Source organism: Corvus moneduloides, chromosome 2 (assembly GCF_009650955.1).
Source record: "Corvus moneduloides isolate bCorMon1 chromosome 2, bCorMon1.pri, whole genome shotgun sequence".
Lineage (NCBI taxonomy): Eukaryota > Metazoa > Chordata > Aves > Passeriformes > Corvidae > Corvus > Corvus moneduloides.
Window position 1 is genome coordinate 71,228,887 of NC_045477.1, and position 20,708 is coordinate 71,249,594.

A 20,708-nucleotide genomic window follows, 5' to 3' on the forward strand; every position below is an offset into this window, starting at 1 on the left:
AGCTGATGGATCCTACTGTTTGAGAAAGCAGAAAATAACGTTCCCGTAATTCTCTGACTTTTCTAAGGTCCTGTGACTTCTATCTAGGATCACTTCTAACCACATCTCGTACCAAGCTCCTAATCTATGCCTCCCCTGTATGAATAAATTCTAGCACCTTTTTCAAATGTGTTATCACCAGCCCAGGCATCTGAAAGAGATTAATTCCAGATAGAGCCATGTCTGAATACCATACCAACTAGGAGCAAATATTTGCTGTGTTCAGCTGTTAGCAAGGCCTCTAGTTCTACCCAGCATGGCTTTTCAGGACTAGAACAAATTGCAAGTCACCATTTCAGTGGGGTAGCCACTACTATCCAGAGTTATGTACCCACCGAGTTTTCACCAGGTCAGACATCTGCCCCCTACCTTCATTTTTTTTTTTTTTCCCCCCTAATGGTAAAACAAAATAACTGAAGTGGACCCTTTGGAATTTGTCCTAGGCAAAAGAACAAGGTCATATCTGCTCACAATAACACACTGAGATAAATGTGTAGAAGTGCACAAACCAAAACAGCAAAGCTCAAGGACTGAAATACAAAGGACTGGAGTTACAAAGAACATTTAACATCTACTTTGACACCATCACAAATCACACAAAATGCAACCATGCAAAATAGTTTGAGAAATTTCTGAATGGGTATTCCCAAAGCTGTAAGATTTGCTTTTGCAATTTTTTGAGAAGGCACATTCTCACTTAATTTGTGTCTTTTTTATAGTATAAATACAAGGCAGTCTTGCAGAATGACACTTGTCACTGAGATTTGCAAAAGCAAGCTAACAGCTCCAAAGGGTAGACTTTAAATGTGCTCAAGTCTCTCTCAAGACTTGCATGAATAACACTGATTTGTTTAAAAATGGTAACATAATTAAGGACATCAAAGAACCCTACTCCTATAAGAAGACACCCCGAGGTGAAGAAAGTTGAAAAATCACTCTGAAAGGCATTTTTTCAGGTCCTTGAATGTACTCTCACTGAAATATGTCATACAGCCCCACAAAGAACACAAGCAGCTTAAAAAGACATCCATACTTTAAGGATGTGCAGAAGGTTGCATGGACTAGATTCAACATTCAGAACTTGTTTAAAAAATTACTATTTGTGTTTTAAAGACAAAAATCCTAGAGAACTTTCCTGAGGTTTCAATCAAATAAGAACCCACTGGTTTCTTATTTTTGTCAGAATGAAACAAAATCTTTCTTCTGATCTACAGAATAAGCCTGTCATTGTTTGACCAAATAGTATTCTTGTGTCCTTCTACTGTTTATGTGAGTAGCTAAGAACAGATGGATTTCACTAGAAGGCCGTGTTCCAGGAACATCCTCCTTCTTTAAACAGACTGATGTTATGAGGCTCCTCCGAAAAAGGCCAACAAAATGAAACCAAACAACCCTCCACAAAACAGACAAACCCCAACCAAAACCACCCAAAATTTTAAAAATCCCCAAACAAATAAACCAAAATCCACCAGCAATATAAACATCAGAAGCATGGTCCATCAGTGTTCATTAACTGCCTTTGCTTTTTGGATATATTTTTACCTTATTAAAAAACCAAATGGTTTTGTTCATAGTTTGTAACTGCCTACATGTAAGAGATCCTGGCAACAGTCATATGTGAGCCAAATACTCCAAGTTCAAATCAGAAAGAAATAAAATTTTTTAGGAAAGAATTTAAGCTCTTGTAGTCTTTAAATTAAGATGATCACATATTCTAAAAATGTTGCAATATTCTTCCAGCAATTGGAGTAAGATGCAAGGCCACTAAGTGAAATACTGAGGCTGGTCTAAAGTAAAGCAAAGTCAAAACCAATGTATCTATGACCTCAAAATCTTTCAGTTTCTCTTCTGCTTGCCTGAAAATACACAGAATATAAACAGCAAACTATACCAAATTTCTCTTATCTGAAGGTTCTTACCTGGCAAAGCAACTGTACCATCTTGTTCTAAAGTTTCAGGGTTTATTCTTACGGCTGTCATACTGTGATTATTCACATCTCTATATAATAAATAGCCCTGGCAAGAGCAAAAAAAATATATATATAGGTATGAAAATGTTCTTAAATATATCAACAGGTGTTAAAAGGGAAAAAATTTAACCATTACTTTAGATACTGTTTTAAAATTCTGGAAACTTTTAACATCAAACAATGCTCAACATTTTTTCTACTAATCAAATTCCACATCAAAAATGGAAATTTGACTCCCTTCCTCCACTTACTACATGCTGTAGATTAGCATGCTGAAGCTTGTATATAACTTCTGAAGCCCCGCATATTAATTCTGTTACTTAGATCTGTATACAATTCAAAGCCACAGCAAAAACTGGTGGTTTTGTCCCCACTTTTCAAATCAACAAAATAGTCACAGCAATTCCAGGAGGGTGATAGATAATGTTACCCTATAGAGAAGGGCAATCATTAGGGCATATTAATATATCCATTAAAAACCAGATTAAAAAAATATTAACTAACGACTGACTCCCACACTAACACACCTTCTTCCATCGAAAACTACTGGATAAATGAATCTTGGTGTAATGAGAAAAAACAAGCCCACATAAAGTAAGCAGAGAGCATTAAAGCAGATAGAAAAGCTTCAATCTAAAAATAACTAATACGATGAAGTAAGAAAAATCACTTTAATTTAAGTTAACCAAGCACCTGAAGAGAAATGACACTAAGGACACATTTTCTCTCTTTTATGGACACATAACCAGCTGTAAGTGCAAGTTACACACTTTCTATAAATATAGCCCCAAAATGACACTTGTCCAAACTGCAGTGCCTTTGGCTGTAGCCACTGTGTGAGTGCATACACCTGTACAAGCACTCAAAAAGCATCACATATATTTATAGTTATGTACAGGATGTCCAAACATGTAACACTACATAGTGAAACCACATGAATCCTGTTCCTTTCCAAACTTGTAAAACAGGCTCCAGAATGAATGCATCCACGCCCATTTGTTTTGTGCCAGCGTACCTTTTGGTGATCTGCTTTTACGCTAAATAAAACCAGGTTCCACATGTGTGTGTGTATATCTATATATATACACATACACACACGGGAACTGCAGTGACAGAACATACATTTGTAACAAACAATTTCACTTCGAAAGCATGGCAAGGAGTATACTAAAAATCACACTGGGACAATGAGATCACTCACTTAATAGTAAATATACAATAAAAATTGTTCACTGGTTAAAAAATTAAGTGCATTAATTGTTCTCTGAAATACATTTTTTTGGTATGTTTTGAGGGTTTCTTATAATGAATAATAAAGGTGTAAGAAAAAGTGGTTGATATTCCAGAAACTAACTCTAAAAAACCCAAACCATCCAAGTACAGTTAAGTCCACAATGACAAAGTCAACAATTATCTCTAGTTACTGTTTACACGTGCTCAATCCTCCCCCAACCAAAACAGCATTTACTTATTTTACTGCAGATGTTCTAAAGTCAATTTATTTTCATAAACAGATATCTCAAGTATTTTTTTACATATTTGTTGGAACAGCACTTTTTTACATCCACTGACATGCTCTTAGAAACACACATCAATTGACTGTACAGTTCATAAACTGATGTGCTAAACCTTCGTATTTTGCCAAAGTCTTTACAGTGACAAAGCAAGGACACTTCATTACTCCTTTCTATAGGCCAGTACAATCACAGGCCCATCACCTTCTATAACTTAGGAGCCAGTACCAAGAAATTTATTTTTATAATGAAAGCCAAAGGAATGATAAAATATCCATGTAAGCTTACTCTAAGCCAGGGTCTACTTAAACTACTCATGAGGGATGAGGAGGGCCACACATTTTATGTTTTAAGTATTCACTTACCTGAGCATAGCCTAACCAAGACTTTTTTTCTTTTCTGTTTTTGATGCGGGATGTAGAATTGTATATATGGCCCTGAAAAGCAAAAAACTTCCATCATTTAACAAATATTAGAGTGAAAACTCAACACATCTAAATAATGTCTTCAACCATATTGAGAAGTGAAAATTCTAAGAAAATGCTGTCAAATTGTCACAGAAATCATCACAAACTGTAATAGAACTGATGATTAGGTAAGCTATGTAAGATTCTCCATGGAAACAGGACATCATAAAAGTTAAATTAAAATATTAAGTATCACTCATCAGACAAGAAGCAGCCACATTACCCTCACTGTCCCGCTATATCCAGAGCCAATTTTGTAAAGTCCATCTTTACATAAGAGATAGAGGAAAAAACCATCACTCTGAAGTAGGCACTGGTCATCTTCATCTACAGATATTTCTTTCAATGGCCATTTGTGCATCAAGGCTGCCTTCTTATCCCATTACTGAACCAGTCCTGGATTTGGATTTGCCCACCAGAACTGCCTGTACACTCCGCTGAAGAGAGTTTAAAATGGGTTGGCACCTAAACAGTAAAAGAAATAGTGAGTGAAAAAGATGACAATTTTTAAAATATTGTATTTTCTTTTCTATCTCCAACTCAAGAGAGAAAGAAATACCTACTCATCTCAAAAAAAAGTGAGGGGAAATAAGGTAACAGAATTAAACAGCAGATCTTCTCAGAACTCATGAGAAGAACTCATTTACATAAATTCCCAGATACAGAGAAGTTTTAGTGCAAGACCTGAATAGTCTGACAAGCATGGCTGCCATTATTGGTGAGGATTGCAGAGATTGCTTGCAACGTCCTTCCTGTCTCTCCCCAGGCAGCCACCAAACTGAAGAGGCAAGCGCAGGAAAGTGCTGTCAAGGACTGTCCTGTACTGTCATTCATTCCCGTGCTACGGACAGTTATTTCCAGAAGCAGCTGGAACAGAGATTCTGCAGATAAAACACAACCATTACACAGACAAGTCACAAAATTATACAAAATAATTTAACTATCAATGGGAAATTAAACTAGGAAAATACATTCCTCAGCCATTATGTTTAGAGCTAATTTCAGACAGAAAAGCATCTTAATTAAATAAACCTAAATTATGCTAAACTTTTCATTCTTTACAGCCTGAAAACATAAAGTCTAGATAATCACCATGGCCAAAGAAGAAACCTACAAGTCCCTCCTGTCACAGTGGAACACATTAACAAGAAATGGCCGGAAAGTGTTATTTGACCTGCCTATTCAGTATAACCTTAATCACTGAGATAAGGTGTAGGTCCTGACCAAACTCGTCTACTCTTTATGACTATTACCCATGTTGAAGCACAACCATTTCACAGAAATGAGCATTTCAAATCAAGGCTTGAAAATTGTTTGATCATATGCCTCTTTCCAAGCACTGTTGGTGGTGAACATCTGTAACAATCAAGGTGTGAACAGAAATCCATCTAAATTTTCTTGAGAGCAGATACAACTAACCACTAAGGCAGTAATCAAAAAGTCTTCTTTGTAACTTTTTAATACTCTAATGCATCAATACAAAATAAAAAGCTTTCTGTAGCAAAATTACTATCTTTGGAAATGGAATACTGTTAAGTCATAAAATATGAAAAAATACATGAAGTCTAAAGACTTTTTAGAATTATTTTTAAACAACACAGGCTACAGCCTAGACTTCTCTGCAGTTCTATAAACCAGTAAAAACTATGAACCAACAAAAGATACTGGGATTTTAACTTAAAGGATATAGTCAATCATGCTCTCAAAGGCATCAGGAGTTCAACTTTTATTTTCAATATCATTAAAAAGAAAATTAATTTTCAGGGAAGCTTTGGGATGGCCAGAGAAAATAAAAACAAGAATTCTGACACTCTGCTTAGCAACTTCACATAAATTACAACATTAAATATCTAAGCTATAGATCACACAGCAGATTGGAGGAGAAATTCACCCTAGAACTATATTCTTTCCAATAAGACCAAGTATTTTATGCTTCAGTAAGACAAGTAAATCCAAATTTGTAAGGCTGTAAGGTTTACTGTTTCAGTGAAACCCTGCATATTCACCTTTACATGCCAATATTCCTGTTCTAGAAAAGATTAATGCTGAGGAAGTACTGTACTACTTAAGCAACATAAGGAGCTTACACTCCAGAATCAAGTCAGTCAGTTGAGAACAAACATGTTACTATCTCACAAATACTTGCTAAGAACCATTTTCTTCTGCCCAACACAGTAACAGATGTATGTTAATAAAAATACAGTAACAGATGAGATATTACCTAGGACTTCAGGAGGCTCTGATTGAAGGCCTTCTGGTTGCTGACCTTGGAGCACATTAAGCAGGGCTTGTAGGCTCCTGAGACACAAGGATGGATGAGAAAATCTTGTCTCCTTTATCAATTCAAGACTTCACACAATCCAACTTCAATGATCTAGAGAAGTAGAGATTTTTTAAGAAGAGCTGTCAATATAATATTTTTAGATCTTCATTAACAAAAGTATAACCCAATGTTCACGGAACAAGACAATTACTCATATAAAGAGTTATAATATAAAACACAGTGTTAATTCAAACGAGAACCAAAATTAAGAACCCACCTATACAACCATACCAGCAAATATTGCACGTAAGTCAGCCACTACATAAAAGAGCATATCTAAGCAGAGTAATAGTTTCCTGAAAGAATAAGGAAACTTAACATTTTTTGCACAATAAAAGGCAAACTGTGCCTTTGAGCCCTTCTAATTTCTATCCAGTTCACACTTTATTTGACAATCTTCTTTTTCCTTGCTCATTAATGCGAGCCACCAAACTAGAATGGTCTTGCAACCTGGCTTCGCAACCTGAATGACAATATGTTTGACAGCTGATACTGGCAGCTCTAGCACTTTCCCCTCCAAAGCCTCTGAGATTATTCTTTATATAGTGACAAAAACAAAGATTAATTGCTTGTCACTAAAACGCCGTATCTACTCATCACAGACATGCATGGAGCCAAACTAATAGAACGTGTAAAGCCCTGTTATAGCCATCTCTAACTTTCCCATTTAGAATTCCTGACTATTCTGAGGTTACAGTCATGCTTCTCTCTACTGACTGCTCCCTCGCACTTCTTTCTCAAACTCTGCATTTAATAATGATGAGAAAAGAGAGGAAGGTTACCTCATTACAAATATGCAACTGTATCTTGAAAACTTCCCTATGTGTTTTGGTCAGGAGTAGAGCCCCCATGTTTAGCGTTTAACAGAGACTCTCTCCTGAGTAAAATCTAAGGAAAAAGACTGAAATGTGAAATAAATAACATCATTAATGCAACTGCCACTCATGCTTAAAACATATATATTCTGGCAGTCAGCTTTAAGTTCTACTGGATGCCTTGTAACTGTCTTTGCTGACATTCAATTTGATTCCAGTCTTTCAGAAATTATTTTACCATCTATTTTACTCTTGGAGTAAAGATAAGAACAAAACCAAGTCAAGTCTTCAAAACACAACAGCAAATTTCCTGAAAATTGCACCTTACATTTTACATCTGCAATGGAGTGGGGGGAAAACACATTTCAGCATAATCATGGCATGATGTTTTTTTCCAGGATTCAAAACTCACCATCACCCTGAAGGCTAAAAAATAAAATACACTGTAGTACATTTTTAGAAATGCCCTTTCTGTTCAGTTACAGTGTCTTTGAGAGAAACTGAGTTTATTTTATTCTTCACAATCTTCAGACAGAAGACCTCATCAAGGAGCTGACAGAGGCAGCTAGAGAAAGTAGAGAACGTAACAGTGGAAAAAAAAGTTTGGTGAACTTCCACTACAGTAGAAATCAATAACAGATAGTTCTGCTGGGATGTTGTCAATTCTGCACAGGTTTTGGGTTAAACATCTGAGATCAAGAGCCTGGATAGGTTTCATAAAATAGATCTATTCACCTTAATATCTCATGTATGTGTATCGTAGATATACACATGTATGTATCTCTCTACCTCTCTCCTCCAAACAGTGCACTGAAAGACAGAATAAGCAATAGCTCTTTTCAAAGAGTCTTTAAGCTTGTTCTCATTGCTCTCTGAAAGGTTTTTGAGCCAAAACATGCACTGCTGCCTCAGCTTCTGTGTCACAGCCTAGCTGCTCTTACTGATGCTCTCCGGGCAGCCATTCTCCCATTCCCTTTGCAAAACCTTTGAGACTTTAGATCAAAAGTCTAAGACCACTTAACAAAAGGTACCCAAATTCTAGCCTGGATGCAGACATTATGACTCCTAACTAACTCCTAAAAGCCCTCCTAATTCATCTTGAAGTCTTATCTGCGCTCTTGTTTTATTTCCTTCATCTTTCCTCTCACGGCATTGTGAGCATTAGACCCTGTATTTAAAATTACATACTACTCTGAATTAACTTACATTATATACACACACAAAAAAAAAGAACTTACAAGGGAACATTTCCCTAATGAATTTTAAAAGAATTTTTGAAGTCAGACTCTAAAGAAAGTAATTATTTGTCTTTATTTCTTTTTACAACTTGAAAATTGTAATTTTTGCTTAAGCTTATTAGCAAAATGTATGTCAGTGCAGGAACAAAGAATATTAAGTCAATTAATTCCACCTTAATCACTTTAATCCGAGTATTTGTTCCTTTAGTACAGGGCTTTGTGAATCATTCATAATTCACTGTTACCTTTAAAATGGGGGGGGGGGGGGGGGGGGGGGGGGGGGGGGGGGGGGGGGGGGGGGGGGAAATAAGGAGGGTAAGGGTGAAGTGTGTGAGAAATATCTCTTAACTCTGAGAATTACAAATCTTACCAACAAAACTGAATCTACTCCACTTAGAGAGAATTCCTCATCATTAGCTAAGGCACTAAATAAGGTATCAAATAAGTATGTCAGTCTGAACAAAAGCAAAATACAAATTTTTTGTTGTGCTAGTATCTGAAAAGCAGCAAATTGTTTCTCTGTCTCAATGTTAAAACAACTGTTCTCGAGCTTATTATAGAAATTGTATAGGACCACTTCTAATTCCAAAATACACTCTAAATAAAAGCTCTAACAAACCTGAGGTACTCAAGCTTAAGATCTGAAAGAAACATACTTCAATAGAATACCTGAAATCACCCTAAGCTACAAAAAAGTAGGGTGTTTTCAACTTATTCTCAATTAAACGGAATTTTGTAAACAAAAAATCACCAACACACCAAGGACTAACTTCACCAGTTTAACTCTGGAGAATCTGTAAAAGCATAAACCCTTGCCACACATTTTTTAATCTTTCACCCCACTGTCAGACTCAAAATACATCAGTATTCTTTTTAATAAACTAACAATTACTATCAGAAATTTGTCTTGTAAATATTGTAAACCTTAGAAACTTTAATAACTTTCTTCTTTATAGTTAACAAACTAAGCCCTACACAATATTGTTCATTATTATGAGACAGACACCTGTATCCAGGATACTGAAACATTTACAGTCAGTCTCTAAAAGTTTTACTACAGTTGAGACAGATCCAAGCAGATACCTTTTCCAAAAGTATGAACGCAAGTCCAGTTGTTACCTCCAAGTGACCTAAACAACCTTATATTACCTAGACAGTTATGAAAAATACTGAGTATCAAGCATCTAAACACATTTTTGAACCAAAAATTCTCAAATTTGATACTTTGTATATTCTTTACTAAAAAATGAATAGTTTGAAAACATACTGATTTTCATCAATTTTATACTTGCTGTACTGAATGTAACGAAATCTCTAATTTTCTATTTTGGGAGAAGTTTGTTACCTACAGCTTCCCTACCATTTTTTCTAAGCCACCACTTTTTTAAAATTCTGCTACTTTTCCAAGTCTCTTTGTGATAAACTGTCCAACACAAATACCAATGTTTTAGTTTCCACATACAAGTGTTCTGTCCATATCACTGATAAACCTCATCCTTCTTGAAACCTCTTTTAATTTCAACATCTCTTTAAAATGCCATTCCATTCTTTATAAATAATAGCTACATTGCCTTTTACTTCAAATTAAGCATCTACAAGCACTTGCTGATTCCTTTGATACAATCCACAAGGACTCTGATTCAGTTCATAAACAATGCTGATTTTATTTCTACTGATTGCATATTTTGCAATCATCAGTCATGAAATTTCAGTTAGCTGACTTGGTTATGTTTCTCTGCAATTTGCCACCACTATTTTCCAGAGTGCCAAGTTTGCCCTTCAGATAGTAACACCTAAATAAAATCATCTATAAAATCCTAATTTTCTAAGCAATTCAAACATTCTACATAACCATGGCTGCAACCACTTTTTAAATTCAGTATTTGTATTGGTTTTAGAGCAAATACAAACAAGGGAATTTAATCTATGCTTTATAGGCTGAGAAGAATAACAAAGCAAAGCACAATTCATAGCACTGATAACATAGCAATGAACAAAACTAAATGCATAGTTTTGTAATACATAGTAAAAAACAAGTGAATCAGCAAATTGAAAAAAAATTAGGAAAAAAAAAAGAAAAAAAACCCCATTAAGTCCTATATAGATTATTTCTGACTTTCCACCACTAATCCTGCTATAAGCACATAAGTAGTCAATAGTAAAAAACCCACTCTAACTACAGCATCAAAATCTTAATGTGCATTAAAATCTCGAACTGTCAGTGCCACTAAGGGCACTAAAGCCAAAAAGGGGAAAGAATAACTGAGTTACCTGTATTACATGCATACTTGGCAAAACACCTTAGCAACCATTCCACCAAATTATTTCCAATATCAGAAAGACTTATTCTTTTTGGAGGGTAAAGAAAAAGAAAGCATCCTTTACCATGACAAGCTGGTAGCCCCTCACAAATGTAAGAGCTGCCTTATTTGCATCATTTTTGTGTAGATTTTGAGGCTGCAGGTGTTCAAGTACCAACACCTATAAAGGAGTGCAACTTGAGTGTCTACCTGACATTTAATTGACTTTTATTTGGGCAGGTACATAGATCATCCTAATTCATCATATGATTCTGAACTAAATTGTCTACAAATAAAACTACAGCATTTTTTGGGCAACTGGCCTATACTATTGCTCTTTATTCCCCAAAAAGAACATACCAGCCTCAGATGACATACATGGCACACTAAGTGGTATCAGTTACTTGCCTTTGGGAGTTTAATAGGTGGCTCTTTGGATTCCTCTTCTTCATCACTGTCCGAATCCCCACTCTGGACACTGTTCTTTGAAGCCAAAGACACAGATGCTTCCTTTTTCTGCCACTCCAACACACAATGGCGGACATTGCAGTAAACATTAAAGGCTGAAGGATTGCTATGTAATCTGATATCTGGTATGGTTATTGTACTCTCTAGGTTTTCAGTCTGAAAAAACAAGGATCGGTTTTAATTTTAGTTTATGAGTTTAGTAAAGTCTCAAGCTTTGCTAAATATAAATCATCTCAACAGTCTCACTAATTTCACAGACAGAATTACTTCCAAACTGGAGACAACTTTGCTGTTGAAGCACCAGTTCTATTTCAGGCAGGGAAGAAAGGAAGAAGAGGAAGAAATTTCAATAGATTCCGTCTACCTTTAGTCTCTAACCTCTCACATAACTTGATGAGAACACTGGGACTGAAAATGAAAGCAGAACAGGCTAAAGAATGGTCCAAATCTGTGCTACAACAATAAGAGCAGCAGAATTCAGGCTTTATCGTCTCAACAGTCAGTTTTAGGGTTTTTAATTATTATCGAATTTTTAAATGCATGCCTTGTTATTCTAGTTGTTAGCTTAAACTGCTGGTAAATACTGAAAATTTAAGCTGTTTGTTAAACATATACTAGAAATTTAAAAACCCACTTGTTTTGCTGTTAAATGAAAACTGATGACAAGTTCAAAAACTCCTGTCAGGATGCTGTAGATAATAGTTTTGAGGATAATAATCTAATGGACTAATTACTAAAAACAGAAATCAAGGCCTATGACTTAACAGGACACTATCCTGTTTTCAGAAGCCTGAGCCACAAAGTAGGAGCTGGAAAATTGTTCTGAGAAACTACCACTACCCTGGCCCACCCTGGTACCTACTACTGGTGTATCACTGTCAGCCTTCGCCAAGACACAAAAGAGCCTTCATGAGGCTGTCACTGGACTTGGAAAAAAAGATAAGAATAAACATTTTTTGAAAAACATTTTAAAAAATCAGCTCTCTACTCTCCCAGTCTGCAAAAGTAAGATGGGAGAGGAGGTATGACTGAATGGAAAAAACAAAACTCCACAACAATTAATCCCCAGGCAAAGTTATTCTTCCCATTTGGTTGTGTACTACCAAAGACCAGGCTGGTTTGAGCACAGGCTTTGAAAACTGGATTTCAGGCATATTGAAGAAGCAATTCTCTAACACCTCACTGTAGACAAGGGGCACAAAGACTATGTAAGGAGAGAAGGCCCAGGTTAAGTACAGGACAAATTTGCTTGACCATGCAAGGCAAAATCTGGGGCATCATTACATCAGACAGAGTCAGGGTCATAACTAACTTGACAAGGTCACTTTGGTTTCTTGTATTATTGAGGGACAGGGGAAGGAGGTGCGCAGAGAGAGTGGAGGCTTTTTGCCTTTTGTTTTTATTTACAGGGTATAGATATTGTGCATTGCCACATTCATCTGGACCAGAATCATACAGTGAATTATACTACAGTGATTTGAAACAGATCACTGAGAGCAGTGATGGGAAAGAGAACATTAAACTAGCAGAGGAGAGGTAAAAAAATTTGAGAACCAGTGAACGGATAAAATTTAATGAGGTAATTTATTTTTCTACAATATGCTTGCCACGATTTTGTATATCAAAACCATTTTTATCTGCACATACATTTTTATTAATACCAGAAATAACACCAGACTCTAAGTCAGACCTTTTACCACTATATGTTACAAAACATAACAAAAAAATTCAAAATTACTTCAAAATACTTCATATTTTTACATGTTCCTTTTTTGACTGTAATATTATTCTGACTGTACTGGTATATATTTGCCCATCCTTTCTTTCCATTATTAGTACAGTTACTGCAAACTAGAACATTAAGAAGCAATGCTTTACTACACAACCTGTTTTATCCAACACAGACAGTGTGTTAATTTTTCTCACCTGCATCAGTGTTACCAGTAAGCACAAAAATATAAAAGTAATGAAGGAGGGGGGAAAAAAAAAGCTGGAAAAAGTTCCCTACATACATACTTGAGTTTGGGTTTTTTTTTTTTCTTTAGCTCAACGGAACTTCCGCCATTAGGGATTAAAAGACAGAAAAGTCCTTGTTCAAAATTAGTAACTTTGAAATAGTAAAGCTCCTGTTAAAATATATATTATATATATATTATATATTGTATATACATAACATAAGCTATAATATACTACTATATTAATCAGTGCAAGAACTCAAGGTACAACCTCATGGTATTCCAGTATCAAATTGTATCAAAATAAATTTGGATTGACACCACTGATAATGAGGTCCTACATACTTTGAAGTTTATTGACACCAGAAAACTAAACTGTTATAAGATGCAACTCTTCTGTACCTTAAGTACCCATACACATTACCCCAAGAGTTTTTGCAGTTCCTGTTAAGGCGAACACACAGTTTAAGCTTTCAGCTTTAAAGCTAGCTCAGTTGAACCGCACAGATTAAAATCTAGTAAACTTAGTTTACTGAAGTTTTTACTGACAGTTACAGGAAGAGAAAAATATCTGGAGCCTCTGAAATATCTCTAGCTGAAGATAGAGATTCACTTATCTACTTAATATCACTTATTGTAATTGTAACTTCTGTGAAGAGTTTCCATTCCAATTTCTTTCTTGTCAGCTCACCTAAGTCTTTGATCCAGAAGAACCTAAGTTCTGTAGCTCATATAGTCTCATTTGAAACAAACTGGTCAAACTGTTAAAACAGCACAGATAATTTTAGACATTACAGTGGTAGATAAAATCAATGTATGTTTTCTTCCCTATTAATAACAAGCTGACTGATTTTCAGAAATAAACTCCTTGTTCTCAGTACTTTACAACTATTAACCAGTAAGCACTTTAAACATTCTCTCTGTGCTCAGTGTTTTGCTTTTCTACAGCAATGTATGACCAATACTTATATACACTAATCTCCTATCCAGACTTCAGTATAGCACAACATCCTCCAGAAACTTCATCATAAGGTAAAAAAACACTGACGTGATTTATTTGTGATGGATTTGCTCAAGTCTAAGGGGCTTTAACTATAATACTTAGAGTTGCTAGGTCTTCAAAACAAACATCTGTTCAAAAGTGGATGTATATAAGCAGGTTGTATAAACATCACTTTCTTAGATTTTCTTTACAAAAGGCAAGAATGGAGCTGACAAAAAAAAAAAAAAACACACAGTAAAACTTTGTCTCTCTAATGCAAGTACTCATTCAGTGAGCAGCTTTTTTTTGTTGTTTTTTCTTTTCTTCAATGGTGGTAGAGGAAAGTATTCAAAACAGACATCAGAAGTTTTTTTCAATATGAAACAAGTGTTTTTCCTTTCCAGACAATAGATTCCTAACTTCACTGAGGTTAGATACACCGAACAAGTAAGAAAACTGGGATTTAAGTTCATCCCATCATCACCTGCAAGTTTACTTTTCTGCAGCTAAGGAGAACCTTCTACCTAGTCATAAAAACTTCCCCGATAGTGTAAGACTCATCACACCACCTGTACAATCTTGCTGCTGACTCTCAGATTTTGAGGTAGAGTGGATCAGTAAGAAAATCTAACCAATACCTGTACCTACAGAACCCCACATAGTAATTCTTTTATCAAACTAATAAAGTCTATTTTAACTTACAATTCTCTTAATGATACTGCATTTCTTGTTGGCACAAAATACTACTACATTGCCAAGAAAAACAGTAGAACATTAAACCAAAATGTTAATCAACTTCTAAGAACTCAGTAAAGCAATTTATTAATTTTGCACAGATCTAGAATTATTAATAATCCAAACAGACTGCTCTTGAGCTATACACACATTATTTCAGACAGAAACAATGCCTTATAGCTTGTTTTCATGGTGTTAAGAGTACAAAGATTCACATGACACTTGTGAATAAGGGGAAGAGCAACAATCACTTTCTCCGCCTCTGAATGTCCTGTTCTTAATGGCTACTGGAATATTGCAATCCAAAGTGCTCATTAAGTATGACTACAAACTCAGCTTCCAGAGTGTCTAAGTAGAAGATGAGATGATAGCTTCTATACTAGCTTTTCTCTCAAATCATCTGGTTTCTTGGAAAATGAAATTGCTACTGCTTTCAAAAAGAAGAGAGCCTATAGACTGGAAAATAGAATTACGCTTTTTGATTTAGTATGAGCTGTAACAAAGTGGGACATTCTGAATCTTCACCTTTGCTGTTTCACTTGGTAACATCAAATTAAACATCTTATCTTCTTAAATCAAGATACATGGTGAAACATACATTGTAAAACTTAAATATCCAGCATTGGTGACCACAGTTTTAATACATGAAGATTTTATTTCTTGTGTGTTACTTTTTATTTTCTAAAAGATGCGACGCTAACTTATGAGAGGAGAACAAAGCGCAGATGCCCCCAGCCTGATGTGTGGCTTGTCCTTGTAAACACATAGTCCCTGCTAAATGGAAGAATGAATTATGTAGGAGAGGGTAAACAGCACCAGTTTAGTTCAAAAGATAAGAGCAACCTACTCCTAATTACTCTTCTCAGTTAGCCTTTTGCAATGTTCCAGGACACGCAAGGAAAGGAGTGGGAAAAACCAAAATCTTCTGGTCTCCTTTACACTTGTCTCACACAAAGAAACTCTTTTCCCTAAAGATCAAACCCATACCTAGCTTATTTTCTGACCTATTTGTTTTCTTCCACTTGAATCAGATGACTATAGTAGTGGTTTATTCTTAAATATGATGGAAATAGACGATAATCTAGGAGAGGAAAATTGATCTGCTGTTAAAGATGTGTCAGGTTATAATAACCACCTGATCTAATCCATGTGTAACACCGAGAAGAGAAGCTCACCAAATTCTTCGGGCAGTCAAAAGATCTCTTAGAAAGGGATGCGCTCTTGAGGTTGAAAGACCAAATAATACAAAAGCTATTGAAAACAATGCCAAATTATTTGAGAAGCTACATGTGTTTTTAATGAGACAATATTCATCCTGGTCAATCTGTTTTATACATCTATTCATTAGCTTACAATAGATTTGTCTGCTACATCAACCTCCCCCCTTAAAAGTTTTATTCCTTCCATTTGTATAAAGCTATAAAAGTCATAGTTTGAAACCTCTGCATAAACTCAACAGGTGGATGCCACTGATTTCAAGTGTTTGGACCACCCCAATTTTTCAGTATTCTTCACATCAGATTATGAAAACAGAAGATGGTAAACTGTCGTTTCTGTCTAGTCTCTCTCAATCCAAGTGTCCTAAACAGCACTTGCATGAGGTAACAGTAAAGGGGGAAAAAATCCAGGGTGTCTAAAGTGGAGAGGGGGGTTAGCAGCAATATTTTAGAGTTGAGAAAAGTCTCGCAGCCTTACAATTTCCTGGTGATATTTTTTGCCAAAAGAAAAAACAAAAAGGGAAGGAGGCAGGTAGGCACTGGAATCCAAGGTGCTACACCCATGTCTAATAATCAGATACTTGTTTTCTATATAAAAGTCACTTATGTCAGCACTGAATTTCTAAAGCCAAAATACACTGCACCACATGGAAAACTTTTATACCTCCATCTAAAAAAAAGGATACTAAGCCACAAACCCAAAAATTAGTAATAGTTCAAATACCAGTGATCATAGCATGACCCAGCTTAGAAACAGAATTAGGCTCAAACTTCTAGGCTGTGTTAAACACCAATTAGTTTTATACCTAAAATGTTCTAATATTTAATGCTTAAATAGTGGAAATCATTTTCTTCCAATTGCTCAACAATTACTTATCTTCTAAAGTTCTTTCCTCTTCCATTACTCAATCATGTTTGTAAGTAAGCATAGTATATAAATAACAAACTTTTGGGTTCTTTCATCTTATTCTTGATTTAAGGCCCTCTCTGAGTCCACTAAGTATTTTAAGAGAAAGCTTCCATCTCTGTTCAGACTGGAAGACCCTGTTTCTTCCAAAAACAAACTGATGCACACAAACTCAACTGCTCACAATGTCCAATAGTGAAAGATTCTTCTATCTGCTCTATTTTAAAGCTTCCAAATGGAAGCTCACATTTTCCTGACAATAGACACATCCATTTTCAGACACTCCAGTGCAAAAATGAACACTGTGCTGATTCTGCCATGGTAAGCATTGGGATGGTGTTGAAAAAGTATATAAAAAAAAAACCAAAACCACCCTACCATAACAAACCAAAAACAAAACCACCTCAACTTTGTCAGTTTCATAACCTCAAGATATGAAGCTGGTTTTATCTTTCTTTTTCAGCTACATTTTTCAGGAAATACACAGTTTTTCTATCATGCAGAAATAAGCTGGAGTGCCTTTCAGTCACTCAGAATGAAGACCAACATGGTCTGCCTCAAAGACCATTGAGAACAATGGCATCAGTAAGAGACATGCAAAACCCATTATGACTTTCAAAGGTGTAAATCTCAATGCTTCAAGTAGAAACTGACTTAAACCCAAGAAAAATCTTGAGAACAGCCTTCCATAGGGATGAGGCAAGGAGATTATCAGTTAGTGTCATATGTATAACTACTCACAAGCATTAGCCTTTAGTATGTTCACATTGTCTTAGCCCAAGGATCCTGCAACTCCATCTATCCAATGCAACTGAATCTAAGAACCACATCTGACTGTTAAGCTTGTGAACAGTCATTCCGTATTTAGCTTCTTACTGGCAGTAAAACTAGGGCCCCACCACCCACAGAGACAAGGGTCCCCTTATACAGTAACAATGATCAAAGCCGAAGAGTCACCTTATTTTAAAAGCACAAGTTTCTGTCACCAAATAGAACCCACAGACTAACTACGTTCTGCGAAATTTCTTCAAATTTCTAACTTGGTTTTCTTTGTTGACAGTGGGTCTGAAAAAGTCATGAAGAGGACAGGGCTAAAACTTCTAATATCATAGCAACTCAAGGAAGAGCTGAGAAATTCAGTTTGGACCACAAATATTTTGCTGTACAGTGCTAAGAACAGAAATGAAGATAAGCTCTTTCTATACCATAGTCTGAAGCTGCACTACTTGAGATAAGCAGAATAATCTGGTAAGTCTCCAAAAAGTCAATACCAAATGAATAGATAGAGGGTTTGCTTCACCCTCCCAAAGACGTCTGTCTTGAGATACAGTAAACTACATGAGGTTTGGCAAATAGGGATAAGATGGCCAAGTGGTTCTACAGTGAATTTGTATTACAAGGACGTTCAACTGACTATAAAGTGTTTTCACTGGATATTTTAGTGGTTCTGTCCTTCAGAACCATTCCAAAAATGAGCTTTCTCTTTACTGACTACAAGCCTTCATGCCAGCAGTAAGACTCTAGCTTAAATAGAGAAATAATAGCTTCCAATAGAGAAAGAATGCAGCACAACAGTATTTTAAAATAGCATTGCTTCTGCATAAATTTATTCTCTCTAAAGAGTGGACATGCAAACATTTTTCTAAAGTTCACTTTATGGTTCCCATGCATTTAAAGTGATGGAAGGAAGGGGTTACATGGGGAGAAAACATTAACAGAAACACTTAGGTATCATCTATTACGCTTTCCATTATGGAGAAATTTTCAGAGGTAACTTTGGAGTCCTCAGAATGCTCCCTTTCTCCTTTAGCTGATACAGACAAATCTTGCAGCAGCAGTCTCTAACTGTTGGCTAGACACAGATCTCAAATTTTACCCTAAGACAAATATGTTTAGCTACACTTAGGATTTAGGAGCTGAAGAACTAAAAACACTGCTCATATTATTTCCTGTTGAACATTAGTAGCAAAAGAAGTTGAATAAGGTTAACAGTGGTATCACAGTCATGTAGGATACAGTAAACGGACAATACTGGTCTACTATTAACTCCTCTAAATAAACAAATTGTTACTCACACTTGTGTTTTCCTGTATTTCTCTCAACTGAAGTTACTGTCATTTTTGAGTCAGAACTTTGCTGGGTTAGTTACAGACCTACCTTGTTGCGTGTTTTTACTTTCAATTTCGTCTTCTGTTTTCTTTTCAACTTTTTCTTGCTAAAAAGTTTCTTACTTCTGAAAAAGAGAAGAAAAGCAATGAAAACAATATGAGTAAACTTTCTTCCATACCCCATGGTAAAAAGCACAGAGGGAACAAATGTCAGAAGCACTCAAACTTTTTTCTCCTAGGCAAAGGGAACAATCACAGGTAGAATTTCAGAATATAAATCAGAATACAAAGCACTTAAAAGTTATGCTTTCCTTATGTTCCACTGAATTATGTGCCTTTACTTTCATCAGTTTAAGCAGATTATATGCTAGGACAGAAAGAAGCCCCTAAGTTTTCTACTGGTTTACCCTACTATTTCTGTTACAAGTCGGGGAGTGCCACAGCAATGCTAGAAGCAAGAATTATTGACAATTCTCAGTAAAATAACCTGTTAGTAAGGAACATTGCTTTGTGAAGTCTTTACCACACAAAGATTCAAGCCTTCCAAGACAAAAAGTAAGCTTTAAAAATATGTAATTTGGCAGAAAATTCAGTTGATGGAAGAAACTGCAGCTTCTTTACCTTTTGTTTGGACTTTTCCCACCCTCACTTTATAGACTTAATGTCCATCCCTTTACATTACAGATCTAGCTAACACACACTTCTCTAAGCTCTTTTAATCCCCTTCCGCCCACACCTCATTCCTACCACAGTTTTGCTCCTCCATATTACTACCCAGAAAAAAAAAGACACCATATGCGCATACACTTGTTCTGTCACCATCACCAAGAGAGATTACTCTGAAACGCATGTTTCTTAACCTACTGTTTTTTCAGTTTATAAATCCTCCAAAAAAAAGAAAAAAGGCATATGTTAGCTGTGCAGCATACAGCTCATCTTACATAGGACTTCAAGCAACAACTACTAACATTCCTCTGTACCACTTAAAGTTCACTCAAATAGCTTACAGGGCAGATTAGTTGAAAAATAGAACTATTACATCTGAAAGTCTCAGGCAGTGGGAAGTTGCATTTTCAGTAACAGACTGAGAATCAGAAGAATCTTAATATTTTATTCAAACAACTTTGTTCTAAACAAAAGTTTTGAGGTTCTAAAAGCATAGTGGTCACTGTCCTGCCCAGCATTCAGACTGCAAGAACGCAGAAGCCTCATGGTCCAGCAGTTAAAAGCTGGAAAAACAGAAGCCCGACCAACAGCCAGCAGTGAGAATACAAGCTCAAACAAAGAATTCCTGCAGAGTATGCCAAGAAAGCTGCCTCCTAGAAATTTCACCACTTTTCCCCTCTTGACCTATATTAAGAGGAAGGTATACTCCTTAAGACACTTCCTGCAGAAATAAATCAGCTCACCACTTCTCATATAAGGAACAAACACCATTATCCTGGAGTTAAGAGAAGTGATTCAGTGAGCAGTGAGGGTGAATTCCCCCACCATCCCCAGTAAGTTAAAGCTTACAAAGAGAATGGAGATGACTGCTCAAGGTTTCCCCCAACAGTAAAGTTGCAATATGTAACAGTATATAAGCTATTTAAGAAGCAGATAAAAAAAACCTTCATGTAACCTTTACTGTCCAAATTTCAACAATCAAACTCCATAGTCCAGCTCACTAT

The 20,708-nt window shown here is 35.9% G+C and overlaps 1 protein-coding gene across 1 annotated transcript in view; it reads right to left on the reverse strand.

Annotated features, from left to right (window-relative positions):
* Positions 1–20,708, reverse strand: part of MYCBP2 (MYC binding protein 2) — a 382,709-nt gene that overhangs the window by 338,862 nt on the left and 23,139 nt on the right. Inside the window, 11 exon segments of the mRNA XM_032099995.1 lie at positions 1,959–2,055; positions 3,889–3,960; positions 4,214–4,368; positions 4,371–4,397; positions 4,400–4,445; positions 4,447–4,455; positions 4,675–4,871; positions 6,212–6,337; positions 6,340–6,364; positions 11,075–11,290; positions 19,088–19,163. Of these exon segments, the coding sequence (XP_031955886.1) occupies positions 1,959–2,055; positions 3,889–3,960; positions 4,214–4,368; positions 4,371–4,397; positions 4,400–4,445; positions 4,447–4,455; positions 4,675–4,871; positions 6,212–6,337; positions 6,340–6,364; positions 11,075–11,290; positions 19,088–19,163 (1,046 nt within the window).